Source organism: Neomonachus schauinslandi, chromosome 14 (assembly GCF_002201575.2).
Source record: "Neomonachus schauinslandi chromosome 14, ASM220157v2, whole genome shotgun sequence".
NCBI lineage: Eukaryota > Metazoa > Chordata > Mammalia > Carnivora > Phocidae > Neomonachus > Neomonachus schauinslandi.
In genome coordinates, this window is record NC_058416.1 from 37104299 (window position 1) to 37120705 (window position 16407).

Here is a 16407-nt window from a genome sequence, read left to right on the forward strand (position 1 = left end):
TAACAGTAATTGTGTTAAAGTGATATATTAACTGGATGATTATGGGGAATATTCAAAGTATAGTAGTGGAATCTTACCAAATGGTTAATATTAGAAAACCAATTTGGATTTTTTATTTTTAAAAAAGTTTCTATTGGGGCACCTGGGTGGCTCAGTTGGTTAAGCGACTGCCTTCGGCTCAGGTCATGATCCTGGAGTCCCGGGATCGAGTCCCGCATCGGGCTCCCTGCTCGGCAGGGAGTCTGCTTCTCCCTCTGCCCCTCCTCCCTCTCATGCTCTCTGTCTCTCATTCTCTCTCTCTCAAATAAATAAATAAAATCTTTAAAAAAAAAAGTTTCTATTTTTCAGCTGAAAACTTTGCATATAGTAGCCTATTATCATATGTATATCAGAAATCAAAAGTCTGATAAATGTTGCCACTTGAAAAATTCAGTAAGTCTTTTTATTTTTAGACAGAATATGGTATACAAATTAGTCATGTGGGAATTACTTTGGCTCTCATTTTTGTTCTATCTATAGATGACAAGATAAACAGTGCTAGAGAAATCTTCACACTCTGACATATGGAATTTAAAAAAAAAATTCTGTTTCACATATTTAGGAACTGTGATTAAATGGTAATATTGAAGAAGTGATTTCAAACCACTAGTCTATGGACTGCATTACCAAAAGCAAAATAAGTCCATATTTGCTGTGACTATTGCAGGAACCTGAAAACTCAAGCTCATTAGGAAAACCAAAACTAGGCCAAAGAAAAAAAATTTTTTTCTGGGAAAACTGGGCACTGGAGTTAGGTAGTTAGTAAGTATTAATACCAGAATAGCATAGCACGTTCACAGACAGGGAATTTAATGACAGATAACTAATGTGAGCATCAGGTAGGACTCTTCCGTTGTCAGGAGGTCGGTGGTATGCCGATTATGAGTGAATGCCAATTAAGATATGGGATTTACGTTTTCCCTACAATCTCTAAAGTAACTTCTCTGATATGCAATAGACAATTAGGGCTCACTAAAGGTTTGAGATAACACTAACACATTTCCTTCTGAGCTGATTGCACACCCCATCACATGATCTTTACAATATCTGATAAGGTTCTGCATTGTTATTCGTTTCTTATAATGATAAAACTCTTCCCTTGTGGATTATATTTGAATATAAGACCAGAGGCTTGTTTTCCCTTATTGCAGACAGAAATTTCTTTCCATTGTTGCTGACATTCAGTAATACTTTTATTCATATTGAAAGTTTTCCCAATTACTCACAGGATCCTCTTCAGAATTTTTCTTAAGTTTAGTAATGTCTGAACTCTCAGTTAAATATTCATTGTAGAACTTAATGTTTTCTGTCCTGTGTGTGTGTGTGTGTGTGTTTAATGTAGCACAAGAGTTGAGCACTGATTAAAACCTTTTTCATAATCCTCAATAGCATTCCTAAGATTTTTTTCTGGTATAGTGTCTCTGGTACGAAATAAAGTCGGTGTATACTCTGAAGGTTTTCCCACATTCATCACACTTAGCCTGTCTTCTGCAGAATGGACTTTCTCATGATTAATAAGATCAGAGAGCTGGCTAAAACTTCTGCTGCACCGAACACATGTGTGCGGTCTCTCCCCAGTGTGGATTCTCTGGTGTTCAGTAAGTTCAGTGCATGTGCCGAAGGCTTTCCCACATGCATCACATTTATATGGCTTTTCACCAGCGTGGATTCTTTGATGGTTAATGAGATCAGAGCGCCGACTAAAGCTTTTGCCAAACTGATCACATGAATATGGTTTTTCCCCCAGTGTGGATCCTCTGATGTAGGGTAAGAGCTGAGCACTGACTAAAAGCCTTTCCACACTCAGGACATTTATATGGTTTTTCCCCAGTGTGGATTCTCTGGTGTTTGATAAGGTCTGAGTTCTGGCTGAAACTTTTGCTGCACTGTGTGCAGGGGTATGGTTTTTCTCCAGTGTGAATTCTCTGATGAAGAATAAGGTCAGAACTCTGACTGAAGGCTTTCTCACAATGATCACAGTGATAGGGCTTTTCCCCAGAGTGCACTCTCTGATGTTTAGTGAGGTCTGAGCTTTGACTGAAACTTTTATTGCACTGGTTACATGCATACGGCTTCTCTCCAGTGTGTATTCTTTGATGTTTAACGAGGTCTGAACGACGACTAAAACTTTTAGTACAATCACTACATGGATAGGGTTTCTCTCCAGTGTGGATTCTCTGATGGAGAATAAGATTTGAGCTCTGACTAAAGGTTTTCCCACACTCATCACATTCATAGGGCTTCTCACCTGTATGAATTCTATGATGTTTAACAAGGTCTGATCTTCGACTAAACATTTTACTGCACTGGCTACATGGATAGGGTTTCTCTCCAGTGTGAATTCTTTGATGATTCATGAGATCTGAAAGTCTACTGAAGGTTTTGCTACACTGATTACATGGATAGGGTTTCTCTCCAGTGTGAATTCTCTGATGCAGAATAAGGACCGAGCTCTGATTAAAAGCTTTACCACATTCATTACATTTATAGGGTTTCTCTCCAGTGTGGATCCTTCGATGTTTAATAAGGTCTGAGTTCTGACTGAAACTTTTGCTACATTGATTACATGGATATGGTTTCTCCCCAGTGTGAATTCTCTGATGCAGAATAAGATCTGAGCTCTGACTGAAGGCTTTTCCACACACATCACATTTATATGGTTTCTCCCCAGTGTGGATTCTTTGATGTTTTATAACATCAGAACTCTGACTAAAATGCTTGTTACACTGGTTACATGTATAAGGCTTTTCTCCAGTATGGGTTCTCTGATGCTTAACCAGGTCTGAGCGCTGGCTAAAGCATTTACTACAATGACTGCATTGATAGGGTTTTTCTCCTGTATGGATTCTCTGATGGATAATGAGATCAGAACTCTGACTGAAGGCTTTCCCACATTCATCACATTTATAAGGTTTTTCACCAGTGTGGACTCTTTGATGTTTAATAAGGTCTGAGCTCCGACTGAAACTTTTAATGCACCAAGTACAAGGATAGGGTTTCTCCCCTGTATGAATTCTCTGATGCAGAACCAGAGCTGAGCTCACACTAAAGGCCTTTCCACACTTATCACATTCATAGGGTTTCTCCCAGTGGGTTCTTCGGTGCCTAATTAGGCCTGTACTCCAAGCAAAGCTTTGCCCACATTCATCACAGTTATTCTGTCTTCTTTTAAGGAGGTTTTGATTCTTTTCATTTAATTTATCCCCCAATTCACAGAATCCTCTGCATTCAGAATCCTGGAGAACATCATCTCTGGGGTTGCCAGACTCTTCAGGCAATGGTTCAATTTTTGTTGCAATTTCCTCCTCTGAAGTCACCTCTCCAATCTTGGTCTTAGTCTCACCATCTAGAACAATAAAAAATCCAAATGGAATGTATTCTCCCTACCATAAGAAAGTTTGAGGTGAAAGAGATCAGTATTTACTTATAAAATGCTGTCACAAGGGCGCCTGGGTGGCTCGGTCGTTAAGCGTCTGCCTTCGGCTCAGGTCATGATCCCAGAGTCCTGGGATCAAGTCCCACATCGGGCTCCCTGCTCGGCAGGAAGCCTGCTTCTCCCTCTCCCACTCCCCCTGCTTGTGTTCCTGCTCTCGCTATCTCTCTCTCTGTCAAATAAATAAATAAAATCTTAAAAAAAATAAAAAATAAAAAATAAAAAAAAAATGCTGTCACAATATGAGAGTGCTCCAAAACACTGAAAATAATCCTCTGAAAGAGCAATTAGGAAGAATCAGTAAGTAATGGGTCATAATAATCATTTATTGAAGCAGTTTACCAGGTATGTTCTGTATATGTTTGTCACAGGAGATCTGGGAATACTGAAACCTACTCACAGTAATTATGAAAGTCTGACTAAATTAAAGCCAATCCACAAGCAACTTATTAATGTAAGTAAGGTAAGCAGTATGAAAGAGTACTTGAGGGACAGGGGAGAAGGAGGGGGAGAAGGAAGAGGCAGTGGGGGCCTGGCTGTCACTGGGAGGACCACCAACCAGGCTGATCAGAGGCTACTTTAGGGGAAAGAAAGAAAGAAGTATCAATGTCCAGGAATGGTAAGGACAGCAACCTGAATTTTCAAAAATAGGTCTATATAATCCCCCAACTCTTTTGTCCTGATTATTACAAGGAAGTGGTTAAGAAAATATGATCCCATTTTAGGAAGAGCCATATTCAGTAACCAGACTTCCTTAGCAAAGTGTATGAACCAGGAAAAGGTTAGGGAGGTGGGATCAGAAATCTCTTCTGAGTTGAGTTTTGAGGAGGCCATTCCAATGCTTAATAATACCAGATGCCTGTGATGGTAGGGAATATGGGGGCTCTGCTGAAATTCTTGACTATCAGCCCACTATTAAATGGTATTTACTATAAAAGGCATACTACGGTCAGACTGCAAATGGTCTAGAGAGCTGAAAACATGACACATTAATTTCAAAGGCAAAAGGAAAAATATCTCATGCCTCCAACTGGAGGCTTCTTCCCTTTGCCAGAGGCAAAGGCACTGCAAAAAGTAAAGTATATGGGTAAATCTACATGTGTACTGACCGACTTAAGCAGTATCAGTGTCTTACGGAGTTTATAATATAGAGAGAATTAAAGTACATGGCAAAGATAGCACAAGAGGACGGAGGTAAATAGAACCAAAACATTGTAAGATCTTTGAATTTTCCTAGAAATAACAAATTAAGATAAACTGTAATGAATCAAACGTATATGCTGTAATTTCTTAGGCAGCCTTTTTCAACCAGGGTTCCATAAGGGAATAAAACAAAATGATCTGAATAACCATCTTCTTAATTCTCCCCAAAGATGGTACACAGCTAGTGCTACAATAGATGTACAGGAGAAAAATTAATACATTAATTATAAGTAATACCTTAGAACATTGGGGCTTAATTTCTCACAGAATCACACTGCTATGAGGTACCAATTAAATAATAAAAGGGTGTATAAAAAATAAGCTAATAGAGAAAAAAATAGAAAAACAAAAGAAACTGATAATGTAAAATTAGGGATTAAAGGAGAAAGAAAAGAAACAAAAGATGGGATTAATAAAAAGAAATACAAAGATAGTACATTTAAATCCAAATAACTATGTTATATGAAATTTTTTTGTTAAAGATTTTATTTATTTATTTGTCAGAGAAAGAGAGAGAGCGCACAAGCAAGGGGAATGGCAGGCAGAGGGAGAAGCAGACTCCTTGCTGAATAAGGAGCCCAATGCGGGACTTGGGATCATGACTTGAGCTGAAGGCAGACACTTAACCTACTGAGCCACCCAGGTGTCCCTGTTATATGTAAATTAACTACTCGTATAAAAAGCAAAAGCTAACATCATACTTAATGGTTAAACACTGAATGCTTTTCTCCTAGGAACAAGGGAGCAAAACATGGATGCCCTCTCTTACTACTTCTATTCAACACTATACAAACTCTATTCAGTATTACTAGCCAATGCAACAAGACATGAAAAATAAATGAGAGATACAAATAAAAAAAAGTCAAACTGTCTTCACTTATAGACTACACAATCATGTATATAGAAAATTCTAAAGTATCTCAAAAAAGTTGTTAGACCTTGTACATGAGTTTATTAGAACAATATACAAAACCCAACTGTATTTCAGTATACTAGCCATGAAAAACTAGAGCCTAAATTGTTTTTTTTTTAATTTGTCAGAGAGAGAGAGAGACAGAGAAAGAGCACAAGCAGAGGGAGAAGCAGGCTCCCCGCTGAGCAAGGAGCCCGACACGGGACTTGATTCCAGGACCTTGGGATCATGACCTGAGCCGAAGGCAGCAGCTTAACCACTGAGCCACCCAGGCGTCCCTAGAGCCTAAAATTAAAAATTTTTTTTAATTACACCAAAAATGAAATATTTAAAAACAAATTCAACAAAATATGTGTAATATGTTTATAATGAAAACTACAAAACACTGCTAAGAGAAGTTAAAGAAGAACTAATAAACAGAAATATATGCCATCACTTATGGAGAAGAAGATTTAATATTGTTAAGATGATGGAATTCATTCTCTATAGGTTCAATGCAACCCCAATCAAAACCTCAGCAGGCTTTTTCATAGAAATTGACAAATTGATTCTAAACTTTATGTAGAAAGGCACAGAAGAGTCTAAACAATTTTGGAAAAGAAGAACAAAATTGGAGAAGTTACACTACCAGATTTTAAGCTTTATTATAAGGCTACAGTAATCAAAGTAGTGTGGGATTGCATAAGGACAGGCTATATATTAATGAAATATGACTGAGTCCATAAATAGATCAAACATATATGTAGAACTGACTGTCAGCAAAGTTGCCAAGACAATCAATGGTGAAAGGACAGTCTTTTTTCAACAAAGTGTTAGAACTGGATATAACAATAACACAAATTAAGCTTCTTTCCTTATGCTATACCCCAAAATTAACTAGAAATGTAATATAAACCTAACCATAAAAACTAGAACTATAAAATTTCTAGAAGAAAGCAAAGCACAGATGACAAAAGTTAATGCACAGAACTGTGAGAAAATAAATTTGTGTTGTTTAAGCCACCCAATCTGTGATAACTTTGTTATGGCAGCCCTAGCAGACAAATAGAGCATGTTTTTGAACTATATACATTTATGGAATTGTATCACATGTATTCTATGATCTGCTTTTTTTTTTTGCTCAACATTATGTTTGGAAGATTCATCTATATTCATGTGTGTCACTGCAGTCTATTCATGTTCACCACTATACTGTGACATATAACACAATTTATTTACCCATTCTCCTTCAATGGACAGTAACATTTTATTTCAAATAATGCTGATATGAATCTACTAGTACATTTATTTTTATGCACATATGCAAGTGTTTCTCCAGGTTACATAAACTTAGGACCAGAATTGTTGGGTCTTACTGTTGAGTGTATGAGTTCACACTGCTCTATATGCTAACCAATATTAAGTCTATTCTCTTTTTAACCCACTGCAATCAGGCTTTTATTTCCTTAACTCCATCAAATCTGCACTTATCAGAATCTCTAATAAGCTCTACCTTGACAAATCCAATGGTCAATTCTCAATCTTCTGTATTTATCTGACATAGTTGATTATGCTCTTCTTAAAACATTTGTTTTCTTCTCGCTAACTAACCTTTCTCCTATTCTCCATAAAACAGTGATCTTTTTTTTAAAATATTTTATTTATTCATTTGTCAGAGAGAGAGAAAGGAAGAGAGCGTGAGCACGCACAAGCAGGGGAGTGGCAGGCAGAGGGAGAAGCAGGCTCCCTGCTGAGCAAAGAGCCCGATGCAGGACTCAATCCCAGGACCCTGGAATCATGACCCGAGCCAAAGGCAGACACTTAATCCGACTGAGCCACCCAGGCATCCCCAGAGCGATCTTTATATGTTATTATCATGCATAAAATGCTCCAGTGATTTCCTATTACACTGGGAATAAATTCCATGTTCTAACTATGGCTTAGAAGGTTCCATCTGGTCCTTTCTCTCTCTGCTCTCATTTCATTCCACCACCAGCCCTATTTCCTGTCTATCCCTGACGGACTCTGTTCCTGCTACATTAAAGGGCCTCTGGCATTTGCTATTCCCTCTGCCTGAAACACTCTTCTCTCAGATAGTCGTATGGTTTGTTGTCTCACTTCCCTTATATCTCTAACCAACTGTTACTACCTCAGAAAGGCACAATACTTGGTGAGCACTGCATTTCTGAGACAACAGATACCACAGTCAAATGTGCTGAAATGACCAATATTAGTAACTTGTAAGGTTGTTATCTTTGAGTGAGACTCAAAATTTAAAAAAGGCTTTGCAGCGGTCCAGGTTGCAATGCAAGCTGTCCTGTCACATGACTTTATTAACCAGGATAACCAATGGTAAGAAGTGTCTGCAGGAGTCAGGGATGCTGTATTAAGCCTCTGGCAAGCCTCCAGAAGAGAACGTCAGTGGAGTAAGGCCATACTCTCTTCTGCCAACAATTTTCTAAGTGAAAAACAGACATTGGCTTGCTCTTGGGCACTAATAGAGACTTAATGCTTGACCACAGAGCACCAAATGACTATTACAAGCTGACCATTGTGAACTAGCTATTTGATCCATTAAATCATAAAACTGGACATACAAACCAGCATTCCATTATAAAAGCAAGTGTGGAAGACAAATAAATTCTATGTGCTAGTGATGTGGGTTGCCATAATACCTTTTCCTATTGCTCCACTAATCCCTTCCCCATTAGCTGATATTCATGGCCTAATGGGAATTCCCTCTCACCAGTTAACAGAGGAGGAAAAAGTACAGAACTGATTTATAGATGGGTCTGCTCAGTGTGTGCACACTAGCAGAAAATGAATCTTTTACTTATACCCTGACTCTGAGGTGACCTGAAACATACTGGTAAAGGCAAATCTTCCCAGTAGGCAGAATTTCAGGTATACACCTGGCTGTCCACTTTCATGGAAGGCAACAGGGCCTAAGATACACATCTATATTGATTCATGGATAATGACTAATGGGTTATCTGATTAATTAGGTACCTCAAACAAAGAAATAAGGATTCTAGAAGAAAATTATGATAGACCTCCTAGGATGGGCAAAGAATGAATATATTTGCGTCCTATGTGAATACTCAGCAAAGGGAATCCACTGTAAAGAAGCCTCTCAATCAGATGGACATGGTGATCCATGTTATGAATGTCAATCAAACTTTTTACTAATGCTTGCCCAATGGACTCATGTACAAAGTGGTCATGGCAACAGGAATGGAGGCTATGCATGGGGTCAACAAAATAGGTATCTGCTTATCAAGGCTGATATGCCTATCATCACAGCTATGTACACATGCAGCCAACTGCTGGGACCAACACTGAGCCCCTAATTTGGTACCGTTCTCTGGAGAGGTACTAGCCCACAAGTAGGGGGCAGATTCATTATACCTGGCCCCTTCTATCATGAAGAGGGCAACAATCTGTTTTCAAAGGACTAAATATACAGTCCAAATACAAATGCGCATTGGCCACCATGGTAATTCTATACAATAATGCCTCCAAGGGAGTAGTTTTACAGGGAAGGAAGTACAGCAATAAGCTCACACACATGTAATTCACGGGTCTTATCACATGTCCCAATATCCAGAAGTAAGTGGATTTCAATAATAGTGGAATGATTTACCGAAGGCCCAGTTACAGTACCAGCCAGGCAACAACACCCTAAGTTTGGGGTGCTGTCCTACAAGATGCAATATATGCCTTAAACCAGAGGACAATAAACAGTGTTGTCTTCTCTATGGCCAGAATACATGAGTATAGGAGTCAACGGTAGAGGAGTAGTAATAATGTCTCTTTTTACTATATAACTAATAATCCATTTATATTATGGATTATGTTATATTATATTCTTAAAGACTTATTTGAGAGAGAGAGAGCACGAGCGTGTGTGCACACGTGGGTGGCGGCAGAGGGAGAGGGAAAGAATCTCAAGCGGACTCTCCACTGAGCAGGGAGTCTGACCCGGGGCTCAACCCCACGACCCTGAGATCATAACCTGAGCTGAAATCAAGAGTTGGATGCTTAACCAACTGAGCCACCCAGGTGCCCCTATATTATTTTTAATTCCTATCCCCATAATCTTGGGCTTAGTGGGTTTGGGGTTGTGGTTCTCAAAGAAGAAATACTTCTACCAAAGTCATGATTTTGTCAAATCTGAAGCTGAGACTGTCTCCTGGCCATTTTGGGTTCCTCAAGCTGCTGCACTAACAGGCAGAGAAAGGGTTGCTCTACTGGCTAGGATGACTGATACCAACTGCTACTGGGGAATTGGCCACTGCTACATAATAAAGGCAAAGAACAGTAGGTGTAGAACTCAGACGATTCAATGCAGGTGCTTCCTAGTTCTCTCATGTCTAAAGGCCCAGTCAATGGTACGCTGAAATAACATGGAAGAGACAAGATCATCAAGGACTCAGATCGTCCAGGAAAAAAGGTTTATGTTACTAAACTAAGCAAAGAACTCTGCCACTGAGATTCTGGCAGAGGGTAGAGGCAATATGGAATGGGTGATGGAAGAAGATAGTTATGATTATCAGTTTTGGCTTTGTGAATAGCAAAAACTGTAGCAGTGATTTTAAGTTAATTATGCCTTTCCCCCCTTTATCTCACTACCTTATATGAAGAGCACCAGTAGCAGTGAAGTTTCATGTTTCAGGTGGGAGTAGAATTTAATTACAAGTCAACCTCCAAAGATATGGTAGCTTAAGAGCTTAAGAAGGGGCGCCTGGGTGGCTCAGTTGGTTGAGCGACTGCCTTCGGCTCAGGTCATGATCCTGGAGTCCCTGGATCGAGTCCCGCATCGGGCTCCCTGCTCGGCGAGGAGCCTGCTTCTCCCTCTAACACTCCCCCCTCTCATGTACTCTCTCTCTCTCTCATTCTCGCTCTCTCAAATAAATAAATAAATCTTTAAAAAAAAAAAGAGCTTAAGAAAAAGATATGTGTTGGGAACATGATAAACCAAACAAAGGACAAAAGTAAATATTATAGGTTAAAAGAGGTGGACTGTAATGGGATATTCTCCTTTTGCCCCTCTAGATCTACTGTTCATGTTGCTCTGTGCTCCAAGAGGTTGATACTAGTTTTTGGACTGCAGCACTTGGGACTCTCTGTCCTCTGGCTTGCAATTAGATTTGGCCCAAAGAAGGAGGAGAACTGTAGAGTGACCAACTATCCTGGTTTGTCCAAAACAGACGGGGTTCTTGGGATATGGGACTTTCAGTGCTAAATCCCAGGGAAACCGGGATGAGTTCTTCACTCTACATCCTGACTCCTTTCCTGCTGGGCCAGGAGTTGGAAGTAATTGTTTCTTTTAGCAAAGGCCATGGCTCCAACTGGGCAGCTCTACCCTACAGCTATACTCTCCATGATCTGGTAATCAGACTCTCCCTTTGTAACATTAGGCCTAAAGGTAATAACTGTTTATCATTTTTTTTTGTCCCAAAGCTGTACTCTATCCCTTATTAATTTCTGTAACCCTGCCCATCTTCTTCATGAAACCTTGAATTACCCAATTTGAATGAACCATCTGTTTCCTGCTAGAGTCCTGACTGATACATCCTGGTTTATTTTCTTCGTAATGATTATCACTATCTGATACTCTACCATATATTTACTTATTTCCTGTTTCCCCCACCAGAATGTAAGCTCCTTAAGGGCAAAGGCTTATCTGTTCAGTTCACTGCTATATGCCCAGCACTTAGAACAGTGCCTAGCACAGAGCAACCCTTCAATAACTAACCATATTATATGGTCAGCAATAATTAATAAGCTATAATCTGATTAACTAATAAACATGTATCAACAATAAGCATTGAATAGTTGATTAAATTATTTGAAGGATACATTAATGTTAGTGACTATCTCTAGATGGTGGAGTTGTAGGTTATTTAAATTCCCATTTTGTGTCTTTCTATATTTTATAAATGTACTTTAGTATAATTAGGTTACTCTACAGTAACAAAATGTTCTTTTACACACACTCTAAGAGACACAAACACATGCAATATGCATATTAATTTATATAAAACTGCAAGAAGGAGACCCAATTCTACAGTAATTCTCAGGAAAAATGAGAGCTAGATGCCTTAGAATAGATTCTTAAGCAAAGACAAGTTCTAAATACAGAAGAGAGAAACAAAATGAAATAAAGATACTTCAAAGCTATAAAGAGGCAGAAGATCTAGAGTAAAAGAAAATGACAACAGAAGGTCAATTTCACAGGCAAAATAGCAGCAAATGAGAGGACCAAAATCAGAAAACAGCAAAATATGATGTGGAAATGAGACCCTGCGGAACACCTGAACAAGGGTGGGATTAAAATTATCTTACTAGGGGCACCTGGGTGGCTCAGTCATTAGGCGTCTGCCTTCGGCTCAGGTCATGATCCCAGGAATCCAGCCCCGCATCAGGCTCCCTGCTCAGCGGGAAGCCTGCTTCTCCCTCTCCCACTCCCCCTGCTTGTGTTCCCTCTCTCGCTGTCTCTCTCTGTCAAATAAATAAATAAAATCTCAAAAAAATAAAATTATCTTACTAAAAAAAACAGTGGCTACCATTTATAAAGAACTAACTAACAGCCTAGTCTGTGTGCAGAGCTTTATATACTAGAATATCATTAGTACTCGTGGTGTTGTTATAGTAGTAATGGACCCCAATGAATCCTATCTCCTAATACCTATATCCTTGTGTAGTTCTCTTCCACAATGACTCTGGAACTGGTCATGTTGATTTGTTTTGGTCAATATAACACAAACATAGGTTAGAAAAGTGGTTATGCTTCCCAAGGCTTGCCCTCTCTCTGTATGGGAAACTGGCTGCCCTGTGAAAAAGTCTGGGCTGGACTGCTGCAGATGGGTGACCCAAGCCATAACCAGCACCAACAGCCAGACATATATGACTGAGACTCAGACCCTGGCCCTGGTTGAGCCACTAGATGACTGCATGAGTGATCCCAGATAAAACCAAGAGAAAAACTGCCAGCAGAACCCAGTCCAAATTGAGGACCTACAGAACCATAAGAAAATAACGTGGTTTAAAAATGTCTGATGTTGGGCGCCTGGGTGGCTCAGTCATTAAGCGCCTGGCTTTGGCTCAGGTCATGATCCCAGAGTCCTGGGATCTGAGCTCCACATCGGGCTCCCTGCTCAGCGGGAAGCCTGCTTCTCCCTCTCCCTCTGCTTATGTTCCCTCTCTCGCTGTGTCTCTCTCTGTCAAATAAATAAATAAAATCTGTAAAAAATAAAAAAAAAAAAAAATACAGATGTCTGATGTTTTATGTCACTAAATTTTGGGGTCCTTTATTATGGAGTAATAGACACAATCCTCAAAATAACCTCCAAGGTATGAGTTATTATATACTTATAAAATAAGGTCACAGAATCGTTAAAAACAAAACAAAACGCAAGTAATTTACTGAAGCTAGTACATGACAAAGCTAGTATTTGAATCCAGTGTCAGACTCCAAAACTTTTAACTATGCCTCTACAGTACTTGAAAAAAGATGACTTGAAAAGATTTTTTTTTTTAATTTTATTTATTTATTTGAGAGAGAGACTGAGATAGAGAGAGCATGAGAGGGGGGAGGGTCAGAGGGAGGAGCAGACTCCCTGCCGAGCAGGGAGCCCGACGCGGGACTCGATCCCAGGACTCCAGGATCATGACCCGAGCCGAAGGCAGTCGCTTAACCAACTGAGCCACCCAGGCGCCCCTTGAAAAGATTTTAAAGGGAAAATATCAAATACTGACAGACTGGTGATAAGGTGATTATAATGAGAAAAAATGGATAAATGGGTCCTTAAGGAGAGGAGGGAACTCCATGAGATTTTGATTGCCAGAATTCACAATAAAGCTATGTGACTCTGCTTGCACACTCAAGAGATGGTACTGTCTAACACAGTGAGGGGTAGGCAACGAAGAATACCAATAGCACTCGAAGACACTAACAGAGCACCAGTAACAACCCTCCCCACCACTTGTACCCCCTAAGAAAGATACAATACACTGCTTCTCACCTGACAGAAGGTGGTGTTCTTGAGATTCATAATTGAAGTGGATCTCCATAGGCTGTAACTGGACACTTGGCACCTCGGGGAGCAATTGGAGAATTACCATTTCCTTAGTAAGCTTTTCTTGTCCACATAGGAGTCTGAAACCTGGAGGCAACGGGGCACCACTGGGCTTGGAAGGGAATCATTGTGGAGACTGGAGATACAATTTCTGAGACTAGACCACCAGAAACATCCTCTAGATAATAAAAGAAGTGGAGGAGAAAACAAAATCTCATTTAATTTCCAAGTGGTTTTCTCACAAAATTTATTAAGCTTCCTCCCTCGTGATGAGGATCAGACATTAACCCTTTTGGGCATGTATTCTCCATTCCAAGGCTAGAGACCTTCAAACATAATTGGGGGTAAATGCTACCGAAATAAGGACGTAACTGGGATGATAAGGCAGGGAAGGGCATTATAAGATTTTGTTTCAGCGGTTAACGCTGTATTCGCTGCCTTTCCTACACCAAACCGACACTACTGGTCACCATCATTATCTTTCTTTCCCTCCTTCCCTTCTTCCAGCACTCGCACATTCAGGCTGCTCTTTGCCGGCACGCTCTGCTAATCTGCGTCGATGCATCCCCCTTCCTGATTCCACATGCCCCCAAAGTTTTTGGTGTTCATTCAGTTGAAACCGAGGCCGCGCAGGCGCCGACCGGGTACCCAAAGCACGCTAGGCCAAAGACCCACCGTCCCCAGGAGCAGCGCCTGGGGGCGACCCCGGCGACCGGGACTCTCCATGGACTCAAGAAACCCCACAGGGTTCCCTGGCGGCGCCGCAAGGCAGCTCAGAAGGCGAGATCACCCGAGTTCCCCGGGCTCCCGTGACCTGATATCACCCATACCTCGACGTGTCCTCCAGGTCGCAGTCAAGCCTCACAAGCTGCGGAACCGCCATCACCGCGTCCGCTCTAGGAAGCTGGGAGGATTGCTCAGCTCTATGGCGGGGGCGGGGGGGGCGGCCGGGCGCAGGCGCGAGGGGGCGGTGGCGGCGGCGGCGGTGCGATGGTCGCGGCGGGTTGGGGAGAGGGTTGCGGAGATTTAACCCCTGAACCTCCGCCTAGCTGTCCCAGCCCAGCTGTAGCGAGCGACCTGGTCAGCCAGCGACAGGTCCCCTGCTGCCCTATTTGCCGGTTCTTGACGTGAATGTCGAAACATCTTTTGGGAAAGCTCTTTGGGGCAGGGTAGGTTTTCTGACTACGTAATGAGTTCTTTATTATCTCTCTCTCTTTAAATCCCCACTCCCCTCCTCTTCATATTCGCTGGTGTGCTTCCGTTCTAACTTTCTTCCTGTCCTCTCTGGTTTTTTTCCCGAGAACAGTGGTGTGCCTCCAGATCACCTGGGCGCCTTGTTAAAATACTTTTTTGGGGGCCCCACCCCTAGAATTTACCACTCAGTAGGTCTGGGGTGGGAGCTCAGGTTCACAGGTACTGCTGCTATTGGTTCTGGGACCACTTTGAGAACCATTGCCCTACAATGCCCTACAAATAAATAATTCTCAGCAATTAATTCCTGAGTTGCTGGGAAGCTGGATTTTGATGTACTTTGCCATCAAGGAAGGCCACAGGGGATCTGTTTCTCAACAGCTTGCTTAAGAGGAAATTAAAAAAAAATATATATATATGGAGACAAATGAAAATGAAAACACAACAGCCTCCAAATCTTTGGGATGCAGCAAAAGCTGTTCTAAGAGGGAGGTTTATAGCAATACAGGCCTACTTCAAGAAGCAAGAATCTCAGATAAACCAACTTACACCTAAAGGAACTAGAAAAATAACAAACAAAACTCAAAACCAGTAGAAGGAAAGAAATTAATAAAGACAAGATCAGAAATAAACAAAATAGAAACTAAACAGTTTGCTTGCCAGTACATTCCTCATGTGGCTAAAAGATCAGAATGAGAAGAAGGACCTGAAATTTGGGGCAGCAGGGTGCACATTGGAATAGGAAAGGATATTGTTATGTCCTTGGAAATTTCTTAGGAAGTACAGGGGGAGTTAGGAAAATAATTGAGACATATGAGATGTTGGGAAGAGGTACAGGTTTAAAAAAGTGGTGATTGGCTGAAATGATGGTTGAGGTAGAAGTAGAGGGCTTTCTGTCCCAGCCTAAGACCCTCTTATGATGTATGAAATCTTAGGGATGTATGAGTGAGACTCTGATATTCCTGTAAAGAACTTGTTTGGGTCCAGCCTCCCAAGAATGGGGTGCAGATATTTTAGAACAAAAACAAAAACAAAACAGCCTCACTGTGATACAAGAGACATTCAATAATAAGCAAATATTTAGAGTATATAATTTAATAAGTTTTGTCATATGTATATAGTTGTGAAACCATCACCACAATCAAAATAATGAACGTATCAGCAAACTCAGAAGTTTTCTTCTACCCTTTGTATCTCCTCCCTCTCTTCCCACAGCTCCCAACCACTGTTCTGCTTTGTGTTACTATAGATTAGTTTGCATGTTTTAGAGATTTATTTAAATAGAATCATACAGAATGTACTCTTTTTGGTCAGACTTTTTTCACTAAGTATTATTATTTTGAGATTTATCTGTATCACTGTTGTATATCAGTAGTCCACTGCTTTTTTTGCTGAATAATATTCCATTAGCTATATATGTATCACAATTTGTTTATCCACTCATGAGTTGATGGGAATTTGGGTTATTTCCAGTTTTTTACTATTACAAATAAAGCTGCTATGAACATTGTTGTCTAAGACTTTATACGGACATGTACTTTTTTCTCTTTCATGGTAGTTGTATGTTT

The 16407-nt window shown here is 40.4% G+C and overlaps 2 protein-coding genes across 2 annotated transcripts in view; one reads left to right on the forward strand and one right to left on the reverse strand.

Moving 5' to 3' along the window:
- Window positions 1-16407, forward strand: part of LOC110576866 (zinc finger protein 24) — an 81416-nt gene that overhangs the window by 46567 nt on the left and 18442 nt on the right. The window lies entirely within an intron of this gene.
- The window catches only part of LOC110576869 (zinc finger protein 271-like), a 45214-nt gene continuing 29778 nt past the window's right edge, over window positions 972-16407 (reverse strand). Inside the window, 2 exon segments of the mRNA XM_044921293.1 lie at window positions 972-1783; window positions 1785-3127. Of these exon segments, the coding sequence (XP_044777228.1) occupies window positions 1373-1783; window positions 1785-3127 (1754 nt within the window). The 3' untranslated portion in view covers window positions 972-1372.